The 19809-nt window shown below is 33.8% G+C and overlaps 1 protein-coding gene across 3 annotated transcripts in view; it reads right to left on the reverse strand.

Annotated features, from left to right (window-relative positions):
• Positions 1-178: 178 nt before the first annotated feature.
• The window catches only part of LOC114329782 (zinc finger protein 227-like), a 52434-nt gene continuing 32803 nt past the window's right edge, over positions 179-19809 (reverse strand). For 2 of the 3 annotated variants that reach the window (XM_050662461.1, XM_050662463.1), the window contains one exon: positions 8730-11271. In XM_050662461.1, the coding sequence (XP_050518418.1) occupies positions 10208-11271 (1064 nt within the window). In that variant the 3' untranslated portion in view covers positions 8730-10207. Of the gene's footprint in view, positions 363-8729; positions 11272-19809 lie in introns of those variants that run through there. The other variant, XR_007700996.1, reaches the window with a different exon arrangement.

The raw sequence follows: 19809 nt of genomic DNA on the forward strand, positions 1-19809 counted from the left end.
TGTTGTTAAATTATTTGTTCTACTAAAACGTTTAAAACAAATCTCGCACTTGTATGGTTTATCTCCAGTGTGCACTCTTAAATGTATTTTCAAATCACTTGCACCACGAAATTGTTTTAAGCAAGTTTTACACTTGTGTGGTTTTTTCCCAGTGTGCACTCTCAAATGTTTTTTTAAACGCTCATTTCGAGAAAACGTCTTAAAACAATCTTCACATTTCTAAGATTCTTGTCCAGTCGCAACAGTCATATTTTGATCTAATGCTTTTCCTTCATCCTGTTGACTCATATAATTTCTTTCATCAGATGAATGTTTAGATAGTGTCTCCATCATTTTCAATTTGCTCTCCTCTTGGGAATAACCTAAAATAAAAAAAAACAATGTATGTCATGCCAACAAAATTGCATGGCATGTTTTTTTGATAACCGTTAATAGTAAACAGTAGCGTGTCATCAATATTTTTGTTTTTCGAAAGTTCTGCGAACTTTCAACAGTGAGGCAACAGTGCGTCGGCAATATACGACAGTGATATAGCCGTCGGCAATATACGACAGTGATATAGCCACCTCTACTTAACAAGCCATGAAGTTGAAATTTGGCAACATCTAGTGGTAGACCGATTAATTCTGACAGTTCTCATTTGTTTTTAAATAATTTTCACTGTATTTACAGAGAAACTGAAATATTTTACAATATTTCGTGCTCCAAATTATAAAGAACATTAAAAGGCATGTTATTAAGATGATTTTAGTTCAATATAATATATTTTTATATAAACTTGCGTGCATATAGAAATCCGTCCACTTAAAAATTTTGTCATTTTTAATGTCTTATATTTCCTAAACCTGTTGGCAGAGTTAAGTGATTTTTTTAATATGTTATAGCCTAATTCTTTTACAATACCGCTGTAATAATATTGTTGCTAACCAGTTAAATTTTTATGGTGTACCGGGCATTTATAAAATACTGAAATTAAAACCCAACTATAGGCTCCGGTTTTCTTAACATTCTGTTTTTTTGATTAATTCGCTTATGTTTAACAACTAGATTTGTTCTTTATCAATTCAGGGTGTTTCTAAATAAGTGCAACAAACTTTAAGTGGAAATAAGGAACAAAATGCAAAATTTTGACGCCTGTATTTTAAATGTAATCATTTTTTTCGAATCCTGAGAAAACTAATAAGTATTTTTGAAAAATTTAAACGCAGAATGAAAGATTACTTTATTACCGAGAGCCGAAAGTCCCTTAGAATGAATAAAAAGTTTTTTAATGACATATTTGAAACTAAAAATTACACTAAATTTTCTTAGTTTTTCACCCCTGTAACTTATTAAAATAAACATAGAAGTTTTCAGGGACTTTCGGCCCTCGGTCCTAACGTAATCTTTCATTCTGCGTTTAAATTTTTCAAAAATACTTATTAGTTTTCTTAGGATTCGAAAAAAATGAATCCCGTTTATATTCTTATTTTTTTTTTGTATAATAAAAGTTATTTACAAGGAATTACTTTTAATATTATTTTGTACAAACTTCTAATTAATAATATTTTCTTGTTCGACTCAAAAAATACTATAAATTTTACCAGAATTTGCACTTTAAAATCGTAGTTTCGAAAGCGGTAGTCCGAAAGTTAGACTACCGACGTCATCAATTGCGACGTTGCCTTTTTCTCTTCATGGCTTGTAAAGTAAAGGTGGCTATGACAGTGACATCATACTATTAAAAACAATAATAAATTGTTGTACTCATAGGCGCGCTAAATGTTGCCAAGTCAGTCACGTTCGATTTCTGGCTATAGAAAATCGACTTTTAGTAAATCCAATGTGACACAAAATCTGGGCATGGGATAAAAAAGTTTATTTGAAGAAAATATATTTTTTGTTCTTATTAATGGCGGTACAGGCTCCGTTTTTGCAATATTTTATTTAGTTATAGAGTAATTTGTAATACTAACGTATTTCTCAAAAACCGCCATTCTTTATTATGTTGTTCTGAAGCTATTTCCTTGTGACGTTTCTATAATTAACTACTTAAATGGGAAATAAGCCACAATTAAATTACAAAATTATTTTATTAACGTTTCGACGCCCCAATCGGGTGCCGTTGTCAAAATACTACTAAAATAAACGATTTGGGCGTCGAAACGTTAATAAAATTATTTTTTTAATTCAATTGTGGCTTATTTCCCATTTAAATAGTTAATTCTTTATTATATTATGAATATGTTTGCCAAATATCTCGACAAAATATTCAAAATTACAGCTGCAATCTTGGACCGCGTTTTGGATCGCGCTACACTGTCGCCTCTTAAGTATTGTGCTAGCTGTGTTTTACTGAACTTCACCAATACCATTAAATTCAATTCATTAATATCACAGAAACAGTATTGCGTATTGCCAAAAGCAAGACCAACTGCAATGCATACTAAGAAATGTGTTTTTTTTCTGATCTTCTAAAGAGATCTGGAAAGATGACCCAGATACTGTTGGATTCGCCCAAGCTATAACGTTTGAATGTTGCTGAGGTTAGTTTGAACGCCTACCAAGTAAACTCACCCCCTCTTCCAGCAGTGCGCCAGGGACATTTCTTGGCGAAAGTAACTTCGAAGCGCACTACCGCGGCCCACAAATTAATCTGTGACAAAGTGTAGTCTTCGGTGTAGGGTTTCGATGAAAGCTGTCTCTGAAGGGCGTATCGTTGTATATGTAGGGCCATGGTTTAAAAGTGCAATGACGAGTATAGAAAACAAAACATATAAGTTGGTATATAGGACATATATATATACATAAAACTAATAAGTTAAACTAGAACATGTATCCAGTGATGTCAAAGTTAACTGTCTCTAAAGGGCCAGTATTGTTGTTTAATGACCAGGACCATGGTTTAGGAATATAAAGACGGGAATAAGAAAACAAATATATTATGGTGGATAAGTAGAACAGATGCATAGATAAATCTAATGCGTTAGACTAAAATATGTGTTTAATGTATTGATAGCACAAATTAAAAAATTGTTATACTAGTTTTTTAGCCTATTACCTCATCCTGTCTCGCTCTTTCCAGCGTCTCCTTTTTTGATGATTTTCATTGTTATTTATAGCACATGATCGAAGTTCTCTCTGCTCTGCATAGCTAAGTTCAGTATATTATTTGGCGTGACCTCGCCAAACTTAATTCTCAATCTTTGATGTTGTAGGAAGACATTACATTCGAAAATGCAATGCTCGGCGTCATAAGTTACACCACATTCCCTGTAGATATCGTCGTTTGTTTTTCTAATTCTGAATATGTAAGAACTGTGCTGATCTATGCTAAGTGCTTTTTGAAAGCCAAACAGCGATCTGTCAATATTTGACTCACATTTATCAAATATATTCCACGAATGATCTTGGTGAACGCTTTAGTGATATGATTGATAAGCTTATAAATCGGTAGTCATCACAGAGCTGGACATTTGGTTTCTTCGCGATTGTAATCAATGTCGACTGCAGCCAGTTCTCCTTCTCTGGTTCTCTTCACTGCTAGCTAAGTTCAGTAAATTATTTGGCGTGACCTCGCCCAGCTTAATTCTCAATCGATGATGTTGTAGGAAGACATCAGTTACACCACATTCCCTGCGGATGTCGTTGTTTGTTTTTCTAATTTTGAATGTGTAAGATCTGAAAGAACTGTGTCCTGTCAAAAATTGTACAAAGAAATAGTTTATTCTCCTGAACCTACATTTATACCATGCTTTTACATCGGGTATTTTCATTTTTGTCCATTGTGCCTTTTCCCTTTGTTCCTCTAATTCAAATTGCCATTCATCAAGCATTTAGTTTCTAATTTCATCTCTTACCTGTAGACGAGCGGCACACCCCTAATTTGAGGCTAAAGCAAGAAACCCATTATGAACGGCCGGCACGGCACAGCCCGGCCCGTCACAGGACAGTCCAAATTCATTTTGTATAGTTTTAAATGCAACGTAACCCATTATGAGCGGCCGGCTCGGCCCGGCACAGGCCAGCACGCAAACGGAACGGCCAAAATTCTCCGAGGAGAATAAAATCCGTTGAAGTCGAACGGCCTGAACGGCCAGTTGGCGCCAGTGCGTCATAATTGTTGGTAATAAGCAGATATATTGTTGATTTTTTAATTGAAAGCGCGTTGTTTCTTTTGAAATAAAATAATATGGAAGAACTTTTCATTGAGAGTGTCAGAGAATACCCATTTTTGTATGATGCATCGGACTCAAGTTATCATGATAGTAAGAAAAAGGACAATACATGGGTACAAATATCCGAAAATTTTGATCAATGGACAGGTACGTACATTATCTTTTAACCATGAAAATTGTGTAGTTTATGTCTTTTAAAAACTTTTATTTTACGATAGTTCTTAAAATATATGATCATTTTTCCGGTGCCGTGCCGTGCCGGCCGTTACAAATGGGTTTTTGGACGTGCCGGCCTGTGCTGTGCCGTGCCGGGCGTTCATAATGAGTTTCTTGCTTTAGACATCGAAAAAGCGACCATGATAGGTGAATGGCTAATTTTAATCATTCTTTATATTTTCGAGGTCGGTGAATCTGAATATGAAGTTTATTTTTATCTAGAATTGGTGGAACATGTTCAAACATCAAATTTTATACAAAAATGCGAAAAATCAATTTTGATAATTTTTCATATTTACCTCATAGGTCTGGATCCCGCGTATGAAAAAAAAATTGATTAATAGCAAGCTGAAAATTTGTTAATAGCTTAAGGGTGTCTAGTCGGATAAACTTTGATATATGGGAACACTGGAACGGGGGCAGTTTTAATTGTGGAACAGGCTAAAAATTTGGAACGGTCACACCAAGAAAACGGCACATTTATTTTGTACGACAGAACAGACTTAAACTCTCCGAACAGATTAAACTCTCATGCAAAAATAAGACTGCTATTTATCACTTGTCATAATTCCTGTCATTTGACATATTCCACTCATTAAAACGCCCATTTGGTGATAAATAGCAGTCTGATTTTTGCATGAGAGTTTAATCTCTGTTCGGAGAGTTTAAGTCTGTTCTGTCGAACAAAATAAACGTGCCGTTTTCGTGGTCTGACCGTTCCAAATTTTTAACCTGTTCCACGATTAAAACTGCCCCTGTTACAGTGTTCCCATATATCAAAGTTTATCCGACTAGACACCCTTAAGCTATTAACAAATTTTCAGCTTGCTATTAATCAACTTTTTTTTCGTACGCGGGATCGAGACCTATTATGAAGTTCTATTCGGTGTACTCAAAACTTAAATAGAAAACAAATATAATCACTTCACAGATTTTACACTTTATCAAGACAAGACTTTATACCAGTTCTTAAAGACAAATGGCCCATTAGTGATTATCGGTCAGAGATCGGATTTCTTGCTGATATGGTTTTTTTTGCAGTATTATAAATGATTCATTTAATTTGTAATTTTGGGTGTCGATTACACTGTATATGTTTACCACGCCTCTAATCTCTTTCAATTTTTTCGTTGGTAACTGTGGGAAATGCGTATTATGCACATTCCATATAGTCCACTGTCCCAGACACAAAGATTTTCTGTTAAACTAGTAATAATTACCCAATATGTGAATTTTTTTGAAGATATTCTTCTTTAGCGGCGAATCGATTGAGGGTAAAATTGTACATTTACCGCGCGCCTGCGCACACTGGAATTTCCAGTTCCAGCGTTCCAAATTTTTAACCTGTTCCACAATTAAAACTTCCCCTCTTCTAGTGTTCCCATATATCAAAGTTTGTCCTACTAGACACCCTTAAGCTATTAACAAATTTTCAGCTTGCTATTAATCAACTTTTTTTTCACACGCGGGATCCAGACCTATCATCTTTGGTCGCTGTAAATATTTCCTTTTGAAAATTTTACTGTATCATCTTTCGAGTATTTAGATGACAACAAGATTTATTCAAAATGTTTAAACAGATTAAAAGAGGGGTTGTTAATTTTTAAACATTTTGTCATCAGATTTCGTTAGTTTCATGTTTACTTAAAAAAGTTAAGTGACAAACTTTTTAGTTTATAATTTTAACCAACACAGCAATAAAACCTAATTCATAAAGAAGATGATTTTCTGGAAAATTTAAAGTCAAAATATGCAAACCGAAAAAAGTTATGTGACTTTATAGACGAGTGGTACTCTTCCGACCACGGTGTGGTGAATGGCTAATTTTTGGTCTTACTTTATGTTTTTGATGGTGTTAAAAATGAAAATAAGGTTTATTCTAAAGTTTAGATGGAGGAACAGTGTCAAAATCGGAATTTTGCCCTAAAAATAAAAAAATGGAATCACGTTTTTCTTAAAATTAAAAGTTGCATTATTTTTTTTTCTATGAAACATTTTATTTTGTGTACCCTATATTTTAACATAAACTTGATTAAAAAGCTAAATTTTCAATTTTGTCACTCAACTTTTGTGACTAAACTTTGAAATTCAGAAATCCGCACGTTTCACTTTATACAATTCATAACTTTTATTATATTAAGACAGAAAGATTCAAACATATACTATTATCTTCAGAATGGTAAGAAATATATACTATAAAAATTTCAGAAAAAAATATTGAAATGGAACAGACTTTAAGGCAAAAAATGTGATTTCATTTTTTTTTTATTTCTAGGATAAAATTGCGATTTTGCCAATGTTTCTCCAAGTAAAATCTAAAATAAACCCAATTTTCGTTTTCAGCACTATCAAAAACATAAAGTATGACCAAAATTAGCCATTCACCACACCACACAGTATCTCGAGAAATAAGCGTTTTTTGTAGTGTGCCGCTCGTCTATAAAGTCATATAACTTTTTTGCTATTGCATATTTTGACTTAAAATTTTCCAGAAAACTTCTTCATGAATTATGTTGTATTATGGTGTTGGTGAAAATTATAAGATAAAAAGTTTGTCACTTAATTTTTTTAAGTAAACATGAAACTAAAGAAATCTGACGACAAAATGTTTAAAAATTAACAACTCCTCTTTTCATTTGTACATACAAACATTTTGTATAAAGCTCGTTGGTATTTAAATACTTCAAAGATGACACAATAAAATTTTCAAGAGGAAATATTTACAGCGACCCAAGATACAGTGAGGTAAAGTTGAAAAATCATCAACATTGATTTTTCGCATTTTCGCATAAAATTTTATTTTTGAACGTGTTCCACCAATTCTAGATAAAAATAAAATTCATATTCCGATTCAGCGACCTCGAAAACGTAAAGAACCACCAAAATTGGTCATGCACCATACAGTCGATTTTTGTGGTCGGTGTAACGTAATTTTAGGGGTTGCTGCCGCTCGTCTACTGTGTCAGGTGGCCGTTGCCACTATTATATAGGATTGCTCTTTCTTTCGCTATGAGGTGAATGGGGAGCGTACTCGCAATCACCTGTAGGGTACCTGTAGATGTAGTCCGGTATGCACTTACTACTTTAAGAAGGGGTTCTCTTTGAGCTCTTGTGATCAAATCTTTATACCTGGCAAACCTTAAGACTTCAATCCATACGGGGACGCCGTACAAAAGAGTCGAATGCACTATTTGCAAGTACATTATTATTTTATAATTACTTGGCCCACCTATATTGGGAATGATTTTTATAATGGCCGCTGTTCTACGTTCTGCTGTCTGGATTACATTTATCACGTGTTTAGTAAATCGTATGCCCGTATCAACATGTATGGCTAGATATTTACCACAATTGGTTGGTAGTGGTAGTATCCTCTTGCTTGCAAATTGAAAAGGGTATCGCTCTAGGTCCTTTTAGTATGATTATCTCTGTTTTATTAGACGTCATCTCTAAGTAAATAGTTGTCATCCACCCATTAACTTTTCTCCAGCATATGGATGCCTCAGAAGTCAAACGGTGTAAGTCACATTCTCCCTAAAAATGACTTATGAGATATAACACCAGATATTACACCTATTATTATATATATTATTATTTCCTTGTTTGTATTTATGAATATGTTACCCATATTATGATAAATAAAGACGGTTTATTTGTTTTTAATAACTACTTATATTTCTGAAACTGCTTTCAGAAACATCTTAGTATCTCATTTTAAACACTTATTGAATTACACCAATTGGCTTCTGAGGCATCGATATATTAAATTTATTTATTACATCCAAATTTGTGTCACCTTCTATTAGTATTGCTAAGACGTCTGCATATGTGTTTGCTGACGCACCTCTGCCGTAATCTATTTCTAATATCCCATGCGTAAAAAAATATCTGTCGATAGAAAATGTGTGCAAAGTGCACGTGCACACATGCCGAACAACACACGTTAAACATGGCAGAGCATCACATTTTTGCTAGTAACGAGCATTCGATGCGAGTAACGCATTCTAATATGTACTTTCAAATGACCATTCTGAGAAAACTGCTTACAACAAATCTCGCACTTGTAAGGTTTTTCTCCAGTGTGCACCCTCAATAAATGTTCTTTCAAATGACCTGCTTGACGAAATTGCTTAAAACAAATTTCACACTTGTGACGTTTTCTCCAGCGAGCCATCGCAAATGTCTTTTCAAATCACTTGCAATACGAAATTGTTTCAAGCAAGTTTCACACTTGTATGGTTTTTCTCTAGTGTGCGTTAAAACAGTTACAAGAATTAAAGTTTTTATTTACATCTAATCAAACAAAATTTATAATAATTCAGATTACTGCAGCCTAAAATATACAGGCTAATTTTCTTTAAATTTAAACAAATTTTAATGGTTGCAAAAAAATTAAATTATCAGTGACCTATAGGTAAATAGAACTCTAGCCAATAATGGATTAACGATTATTTCCATTGTTTTCATTACCTTTTTAAATAATATAAATCTAACTACAGATACTTAAAATTTTTTATTCAAAATTAGTTTTTAAAAAGTATTTATAACTAATTTTTTGCAGAATATGTACTAATTATTGTTCATGATTGACATTGTCAAAAGATTTTCTAAAATCCACAAAGCACAAATACACATCCTTATCAACGTCTCTACACCACTGTATAAGCACCTGGGGAGCGAATATTGCCTCTCTAGTTCTAAGTGCTTTTTGAAAGCCATACTGCGATCTGTCAATATTTGACTCACATTTATCATATATATTCTTCTACGAATGATCTTGGTGAACGCTTTAGTGATATGATTGATAAGCTTATAAATCGGTAGTTATCAGATAGCTGGACATTTGGTTTCTTCGCGATTGTAATCAATGTCAACTGCAGCCAATTCTCCGGGATTTTACCGCGATTATATATGTTGTTCAAAAGTACAACTAGATTATCAAGGAATTCTTTGTCTGATTTACAAAGGATCTTTAATATTTCGTATAATATATTATATCTGCTGATATTTTTCTGCATTTTTTATTTTTGAATTTGCGTCTTTCATGCATTATATTAACTCTGTTAACCAAAGTAGTGCGAGAAGGAGAACTATATGGCCTTAAGGTGAATGTAAAAAAACTAAAACAATGGTAATTTCAAAAAAGCAAACAACAGTTATAAACATCCTAGTCAACAACAATCTCGTTGAACAAGTGAAAAAGTTTAAGTACCTAGGATGTTGGATACATGAAACCTTAGAGCAAGAACAAGAGATTAAATGTAGAATAGAACAGGCAAGAAACACCTTCTTAAAGATACGACAGTTACTCACTGCCCGCAATCTTGATCTATCCCTACGATACCGCATGATAAAGTGTTATGTATATAGCGTACTATTACACGGCGTGGAAGCTTATAAGTTAACAGTCAGCTCGTTACGACGTTTAGAGAGCTTTGACATGTGGGTATTTCGTCGTATGCTGAAAATTCCATGGACCGACCGCGTTAGAAATGAAGAAGTTTTAAGGTGTATGAATAGAGAACGTGAACTCACAGAAAGTGTCAAGAAACTTACAACATCTTACCTTGGACACATATTTAGACACGACAGGTATAACTTCCTTCAACTTATTATGGAAGTCCAAAATAGAGAAGACTGCAGAAGTCATCGCCAACCTTCGCTAAGAAGACGACACCCAAAGAAAAAGATGCATCATATCCATGATCTCACCATACATCCATTCTTTCTTGTTGTCTGTCACGCTTTAATATAGTTGCGCATGTTGTTTGGATTGCTTCCCTCGATTTGTCCCAGCTGTCTATTATTTATATTATTATATGGACGTGTTCTCGTTAATGATGTTCCGACGTGTTCTCGTCAAGATCTCTTCTAGTATGTACTTTCATATGACGTTTCAAATGACCATTCTGAGAAAACTGCTTAGAGCAAATCTCGCACTTGTAAGGTTTTTCTTCAGGGTGCACTCTCAAATGTGTTTTCAAATTACTTGTAGTACGAAACTGTTTTAAACAAATCTCGCACTTGTATGGTTTATCTCCAGTGTGCACTCTTAAATGTCTTTTCAAATGGCTTGCCTCACTAAACTGTTTAAAACAAATTTCACACTTGTAAGGTTTTTCCCCAGTGTGCACTCTCAAATGTGTTTTCAAACTAATTGCTTGACTAAATTGCTTCAAACAAATTTCACACTTGTGAGGTTTTTCCCCAGTGTGCACTGTCAAATGTGTTTTCAAAGGGCCTGCCTCACTAAACTGTTTAAAACAAATCTCACAGTTATATGGTTTTTCCCCAGTATGCACTCTCAAATGTGTTTTCAAATTACTTGTTTGACTAAATTGCTTAAAACAAATCTCGCACTTGTATGGTTTTTCCCCAGTATGCACTCTCAAATGTGTTTTCAAATTACTTGTTTGACTAAATTGCTTAAAACAAATCTCGCACTTGTAAAGTTTTTCTCCAGTGTGCGTTCTCGAATGTGTTTTCAATTCACTTGTAGTACGAAACTGTTTTAAGCAAGTTTCACACTTGTATGGTTTTTCCCCAGTGTGCACTCTCAAATGTACTCTCAAATCACTTGAAGTAAGAAACTGTTTTAAGCAAGTTTCACACTTGTATGGTTTTTCTCCAGTGTGCACTCTTAAATGTACTTTCAAATCCGTTGGAACCCGAAACTGTTTTAAGCAAGTTTTACACTTGTATGGTTTCTTCCCTGTGTGCACTCTTAAATGTTTTTTTAAGCGCTCATTTCGAGAAAACTTCTTAAAACAAACTTCGCATTCGTACGGTCTCTGTCCAGTCGCAACAGTCATATTTTGAGTTAATGCTTTTCCTTCATCAGATGAATGTTTAGGTAGTGTCTCCATCATTTCCAATTTGCTATCCTCTTGGGAATAACCTAAAAATAAAAAATGTATGTCATGCCAAAAATATTGCATGGTGTTTTTTTGATAACCGTTAAGTATTGTGCTATCTGTATTTTGCTGAACATCACCAATACGATTAAATTCAATTCACTATCATAGAAACAGTGTGCTAACAGTGTGAAAACTAAGAAGTGTGCTTTTTTTCTGAGGTGAGAATGTTCTAAAGAGATATGGAAAGATGACCTAGATACTGTTGGATTCGTCCGAGCTGTTTGAATGTTGCTGAGGTTAGTTCGAACGCCTACCAACTAAACTCACCCCTTCTTCCAGCAGCGCGCCAGGGACATTTCTTGCCGAAAATAACTTCCAAGCGCACTACCGCGGTCCTCAAATTAATCGGTGAGAAAGTATAGTCTTCAGTATAGGGTCTCGAAGAAAGCTGTCTCTGAAGGGCGTATTGTTGTATATGTAGGGCCATGGTTTAAAAGTGCAATGACGAGTATAAAAAACAAAACATATAAGTTGGTTGATGGGACATAGGAAGGAGGGGGCACAGGGGACCGGCGGGGCATATAGGTCCATTCACTTTGTTCATTACAGTTAGCCCCACCTATTGGATATGACCAAAAATAGCAAGATAGTCGTGCACTTCGTATTATATTTCAGTTGCAACATTGTCGTAGTAGTGTGAAGGTTACTGTGAAAAAAATATTGATTTTAAAGGTGAGTGATGTAATATTTTATATCTAAATCGGGTGTAATTACCCTGTAATTGTTTATATACTATTATCTTCCATTATACCCAACAAAACCACGAATATTTTACTACGGAACACGCTGATTATTCTAGATGTAAACAAACGTTGAGTCATGTAGCGGCAATTTCAATCTAATTTGTTACGTTGGGGCACAAAGGTCTTCTTTCGGTCCTCTGCGCCCACAGGTGGTTTTGAGTGCCCCAAAATTATTTTATTCATTTATTATTTAATTATTTATATTATCATATACGTTTGTTATTTTTAGATGACTATTATTTTATGACTACATACAGAAAAGACCAGAACCTTCGTGGACTGAAGAAACTATGTCAAAAGCATTGGAAATGATAAACCGAAACGAAATTTCCGCTCGAAAAGCATTGGAACGTTTTGCAATACCCAAGAGTTGCATTTTGCGACGAAAAAAAATCAATTAATGCCAAAAACTCCAAGGAACGACCACGTTAAACAAGTTTTCCCTGAACAACAAGAGACTGAATTAGTGGAGCATATTCTGGACTTAGAAAGACGCTTTTATGGAATAACCCCTTTGGATGCTCGTCGATTTGCTTTTGAGTTAGCAGAGAGTATGCAGTTAAGTCATCCATTTAACAAGACTGCGAAATTGGCTGGTAATGACTGGTTGTCTGAATTAAAAAAAAAAAAAAAGGAATCCTCAATCGCTATTAGAGCTCTTGAGCCTACTAGCATAGCACGAGCGGCAAGATTTAATAAACCGCAGGTTCAGAAATTTTTGGTGTTGTAAGATCAGTTTTAGAGATTCATGATATTCAACCAGACCAGATTTACAACATTGATGAAACTGGGGTCAATTCAGTACCAGTTCCCACAAAAATATTGGCTGCAAAAGGAAAAAAACAGTCGGACGAATAGTGAGCACTGAAAGTGCAAGCCCAAATCAGATGCCCGTAAAATCAAAAATCAAGACTCACAAAAGAGAGTTAATAGAGCTCAGCATGCGGAAGAATTCCCCCATTCAAAGACCAGCTTATAGCGAAAGAAGCGAAAAAAAAACAGAATACCAAGACTGCGGAAAGAAAACTTACCAATACCGATAAAAAGCTTATTAAAAGCAAAATGAAAACTGTGAAAAAGAAAGTCGTGGAGGTTTCAAGTAGTGACAGTGAGGAGGAAGACACCAACACCGTATGCATTTATTGTCCAAGCAGGAATGGCGAGTGAAGGGCAGGAGAGGGATGGATTCAGTGCCAGAATTGCCGAGGCTGGGCACATGATGCTTGCGCAGGGATGCCGGAGGACGAAGAAGAATTTATTTGTTTAAAGTGTTCCTAAGATTTTGAAAAATAAACATTAAAAATTAATATTTGTTTTCTAACTGTAAAGTTACTGAAATATATAATTTCTAAAAACACTATTTTGAGCTTATTTTGTCAAAAGTACAGTGGAACCCCGATAAGTCGGCCCCCGATAACCCGGAAGTCCGGCTAACCCGGACCGATTTTCATCAGATAAACATTTTGATTTTCAATATTTTGTATTTTTCAATTTAATTGTGACTTATTTCCAATCAAAATAGTTAATTATCAGACAAACCTTTAAAGAATAAAAATGTATGTAATATATTTGAGAGATAATGTGTACTTATGTGTGTAATTTGAACTATACGATATTAAAAATGACTCATAGCACACGCCGCAGAAACAACAGCCACCTGTCTGTAGTATCTATTCCTTTTTATTTCAAACTGTCAGCATTGTTTAGGAAAGACTATTTAAAAAATTCTTTTATAAACAATGGTCTTTAGTATTGTGTGTCTTGTATTGTTCGCTTCCATTTGCTTACGTTTGGGTTTGGTGTTTTTTTTAGTAACTTTAATGAGTAGGTACTGTGCATATTTATAAATATATTTCATGTTATTTCAATTCTAACGGAGTTTATCTGTAAGTATACCGTGTTTTATTAATTTTTACCATATTCTCCGGCTATCTCGGATTTTCGATAACCCGGATCGGTCGCGGTCCCGATTAATCCGAGTTATCGAGGTTCCACTGTACTTCAAAATCAATTATTAGAAGCACGGTCCTATGTGCCCCAATACTGAGGGCACAGAGGACCAGTGTTAAGCATAAACAAAATGATTAATTTTTTGTGACTATTCGTAATATCATATTTTGGCTTGGAAATCATTAAAATAATGTATGTACTAGAAATACTTAAGTTTACTGATTTTTTGTGATTTTATTTTAGAAAATATACATGAAATTTTCTTAAGCAATCCCATGTGCCCTCTCCTACCCTATACATAGATAAAACTAATACGTTAGACTAGAACATGTATCCAGTGATGTGGAAGTTATTTAACTGTCTCTAAAGGGCCAGTATTGTTGTTTAATGACCAGGACCATGGTTTAGGAATGTAATGACGGGAATAAGAAAACAAATATATTATGGTGGATAAGTAGGACAGATGCATAGACAAAACTAATGCGTTAGACTAAAATATGTTAAAATGTTGAATGGGCTGCATATGTGAGTCCATATTAAATGACGTAAAGAAACACAGACTTACTTACAATCATTTAATAACACTTCGACGACCGGTTTCGATCTCTACACTATTCAGATCATCTTCAGGTCGGCGTTACAAGTAGTTAAATGCTACAATTAAAGAAAGCCAGAGTTAGAACATTGTCTGGTTGTATCAAAATGCAAATAGAAAGCCCAAATATTTTGAAAAGTATGAAACTGTTGACATTTCAGAACAACAAACTGATATACGTATGCACCCATATGAGAAACAGGTACTCATAAGCACGCATACGCACAAAGATGCATGCGGTTTATGACTATTTGTTGAATTAAGTTAAATTTTAATATTATGAAAAACTTGAAATAGCCACTGGCTATTTCAAGCAGTTACTAGTAGAAAATAGAGAAGATTTTATTAAAAACGAAGATCACGAAAGTTTCAATGTAATTGTCAGTGGCTCACCGATTCGGTTAAGACTGGAAGAAGTACGAAATGCATGCAAATCCCTAAAAAATAGAAAAGCGTCAGGGCCTGGCGACATAGCACCAGAACTGCTCAAATACGGTAGCAACACCCTGTATGAATACCTAAGAGATCTATTTAATAGATGTATGAATGGCGAAGTCATACCAAAAGAATGGCAATTGTCTGTAATTTCTACAATACACAAGAAAGGCAGTAAAAATATATGCGATAAATACCGGGGAATATCTGTCACAAGCACCATCAGCAGAGTTTACGGAAAAATTATCAAAAATAAAATGAAGAAGAATACAAGGACTTAGAGGCCGAAGAGCAAGCCGGTTTCCGCGCTGGCAGATCCACCACTCACCACATATATTGTGTAACACAGTTAATAGACAAACAAATAGCCTGCAATCAAGAACTGCATTTAGTGTACATAGACTTAAAAAAAGCATACGATACTGTACCACAAAGTAAACTTTGGGAAGCCCTCGAAAAAACTAACATCAGTCTGAACCTCATTAAAGCTGCAAAAAATCTATACCAACATAATATAGCAAAAGTTAAGCTAGGCAAGGAAATCTCGTCAGGATTTGAAGTGAATAAGGGTCTTAAACAGGGCTGCTGTCTATCGCCGACACTATTTAAAATATATTTAGAGCAAGTTTTGAAATCCTGGAAAAGAAAATGTAAGAATATGGGTATACCGCTAAATGATGATAACATGCTATACACTCTATGTTTTGCGGATGATCAGATTCTTATGGCCCAGGATTATCACGATATTGAATATATGACCCGAAAAATCATAGAAGAGTACCGGAACTGGGGTTTAGAAGTGAATACCAAGAAAACGGAATATATGTGCGTTGGAGGTATACAACAGGATCTAGCGTTGGAAAATGAAATAACTATTAATCACTGTCAGGAATATAAATACTTGGGTCTTACAATTACACAAGATGGAACGTTGGACAAGAATATCCAAGAAAGGTGCACACAAGGAAGGAAAGCTATCGCATTATTGAACAAAATCCTATGGGACCAAAGTATCTCCAAAGAAAATAAACGTAACATCTATAACAGCATTGTTAAGAGCATTATAACATACAGCAGCGAAGTTTGGCCACTTAAAGAAAAATCCGAAAATATGCTCAGAACAACTGAAATGGACTTCTGGAGAAGATCTGCTGGTATATCAAGAATACAAAAAATCAGAAATACAAGAATATTGAAGATAATGGATGTAAAGCATTAATGGACGATATAAAAACAAAGCAACTAAGATGGTTTGGCCACGTACAACGTATGGAAGAAGACAGATTACCCAAGCAAGTGCTACGATGGGCACCAAAAGGACGGCGGAAGAGAGGAAGACCTAGGAAAAGCTGGATAGAAGGAATCCATAGGGAAATCGGAGAAAGAGGCTTGAACGAAGACATGTGCTACGATCGAGAGCAATGGCGATTGGGAATCGGAAGACGTCGTAGAACGTTATGAACCGATTATATATATATATGAAAAAAAAAATTTATAAAAAACCTAAAAACTATATAATTTTGATCCACTGACATGTCGTTACAAGGGATGCTTTGTAAGTTCATCGATAACATGTTTAAACGTCCAAATCGGAATAAATATTCAAAATTGTATTGTTCCCAGTCACAGGACTACGGGATGTAATTTATTTTGTATCATTGTAGGTGCCTAACACTTGGAAATCTATGAAATGTAGAGGATTATAAGAAAATTAATTAGATAAATAAGATTGTCAAAATAAAAATTGGTTGAAAACTGTAGAATATTAAAGGTGATCTGAAAAAGGAAGAGGTTTGTTTGAGCTATTGTATGATAGTTTATGTTCAGAAAGGAATATTGAATAAATAATTACAGGGTGTAGGCACTTACATTGAGAAATTATTAAAATAAATAATTACACTTTTATAAAAAAGAATTTTTTTATAATAAAACCTTTTTATTATTTATAGGAAAGAATTATTAATAATTTAACGAAAAACGATTTAACGATAAGATGGTTAAGATTCCAAAAATTACACTCTAATAAAAAAGTACTTTTTATAATATCACGGTTTTGTTATTGTACACATATAGGACACAACATGTTTGGAAAGAATAATTAACTTATAAAATATGAATTTTTAGTAGGTGTATTACCTGTTATTTATAATTATGATTTAAAAAATTACACTAGTATAAAATAGTATTTTTTATCCACGGTTCTTTGAAATGGTATATATAATTTGAAGTATATAAACTTTTAATTATTTATTAAAACAATTAAAAAAAGATACGCAACAGCCGGGTTCCACTTGGGGACCTCTCGATCTGCAGTCTAATGCCACTGAGGCACCATCAATTTGTAGATATCGATTTATTAACGTACTTTAAAATATCATTGCATTAGTCACATTTTTAAAATAGTTTGAAATTTTAAAAAAATCGATTTATCCGTACAGTGTGATTGGTCAGTGGGGTAAAGCTTTGTAGATCCGTGATAAGTAATAGAGTGTAATAAAAGTTAATAACAAAAATCGTAGCCAACTTTGATTATAGTATTTTTACTACAAAAACGTTATTACGTAGGTCAAAATTTTTGACGTAAGAGAACTGTCAAAACATTAGAATGTGATTTTTCATTATTGCTATGTTTATTATAAACACGGCAATAATGAAAAGTCACATTCTAATGTTTTGACAGTTCTCTTACGTCAAAAATTTTGACCTACGTAATAACGTTTTTGTAGTAAAAATACTATACATATTGCTAATCAGTAATAGTAAATTGTAAGTTTTAGACAATTAATCAGCCATGGCTTACTTAAAATTTGGAAAGATTTAGACCCGTAATTATTAATAATTTTGCTCTGAAAAATGAAAATATCTCGAAAACTAATAAATTTACACATAGGGAATGTTATACAAAAATTATAGTATGGTAATGGTACTTTTCGATAATGATATAAAATATATGGTGTTCTATTTAAAATTACTGAGAAAATAAGGTACTTGCGTTTTGACTCACCCTGTATTCAATATAAAGAAAATTAGCAAAACAACTATTTACGAAAATTTTGACAATAAATAAAAAAATATGACGTCAATAAACCATTGACCTTGTGCTTGCTTTTATTTATACAGGTAGTTAAACTTGTTACGATTTTCATATAAAATTGGTTATAACTTTGTAAATACCCCGTATAACATACCAAACCTTTATATTTTTGTAATCGAAAAGTTACGCAGATTTCGAATATAAAATAAAATATAGGGTGTTCTATTTAAAAAAAAACGTAAGTTTGGTCTACCACTATGTTATCGAACACCCTGTAACATTCTAACTAATTTTGTAATGTGAAGCTCAAAGTTCGCTATAATTTTTGTTATTAAGTTTTACCGCTATACATTACTATAACGGATCTACGGAGCTTCACCCCACTAATAATTAACCACCCTGTATAATAGCAATTAAATATTGCATTGTTAGCTAGTTCTAAGCTATCCTGAAAATTTCAGGTGTCTAGGTAGCCTAGAACTATTTTTAAAATGGATTACAAAATTTGCGGAGTCCGTGACACCAACCAAGCCAAGTATATAAAAAGGTTTTAATAAATAAATAAACACAGAACACATAGGATTTTTATAACTACACAGACAAAACAACAAGTGGTATAAATTTGGATGGGAAGTAGCACTACATTTGCAAAATTCACTTATTCACAAATTTATTTATACCACTTGTTGTTTTGTCTGTGTAGTTATAAAAATCCTATGTGTTCTGTGTTAATTTATTTATTTATTTTAATAATTTCTCAATGTAAGTGCCTACACCCTGTAATTATTTATTCAATATTCCTTTCTGAACATAAACTATCATACAATAGCTCAAACAAACCTCTTCCTTTTTCAGATCCCTTTAATATTCTACAGTTTTCAACCAATTTTTAATTTGACAATCTTTTTTATCTAATTAATTTTCTTATAATCCTCTACATTTCATAGATTTCCAAGTGTTAGGCACCTACAATGATACAAAATAAATGACATCCCGTTGTCCTGTGACTGGGAATAATACAATTTTGAATATTTATTCCTATTTGTCATTTTCCTTACTTCGACCTCTGCCCATAGCTCAAAACACCTAAGAGCAAAGACCTTCACAATCGTACAAGTGTTTACAATAAGTCTATTTAGACCTTAGCTGCATTTATGAACATACCCACCCGAACGTTGTCTTTCTCATAACTAATACATCTGTCTCTGTTTCACAACACACATCTGCCTTCAGGATCCATTCCAAATTACTGTGTTTTGACCTACGAAGCATGTCCGCTTGCCCAGTCCCTCTAGTCCTGTCGCCAGAGGGGGTACATACAACGGCCTCCTTAATTCAGATGGACTTACCCAAGTTTTTTTTTATATATTTTGACCCGTAGAATACGAATTTTTTGGGTAACAGTTGATCCGGATCTCGATAAGATTGTCACAGACAAATAACTTGAGGAATTACATAACAGCGAATTCTCGAACAACAAAACATTTTTTCATTCGTTTTTTCGTAGGATGCATAGTTTTCGAGATAAACGCGGTAGAACTTTCAAAAAATCGAAAAATTGCAATTTTTGAACCCGAGTAACTTTTGATTAAAAAATAAAATAGCAATTCTGCTTACCGCATTTGAAAGTTCAAGTCAAATTATATCGTTTTGATTATTTGCATTGCTAAAAATTTATTATTTTATTGTTCAACAAAGCTATAAACACATAGTAATTCTCGTGCCTAATACATGCGTTTTAACGCATGCTACGTAGAAATTG

Source organism: Diabrotica virgifera, chromosome 9 (assembly GCF_917563875.1).
Source record: "Diabrotica virgifera virgifera chromosome 9, PGI_DIABVI_V3a".
Taxonomy (NCBI): Eukaryota; Metazoa; Arthropoda; class Insecta; order Coleoptera; family Chrysomelidae; genus Diabrotica; species Diabrotica virgifera.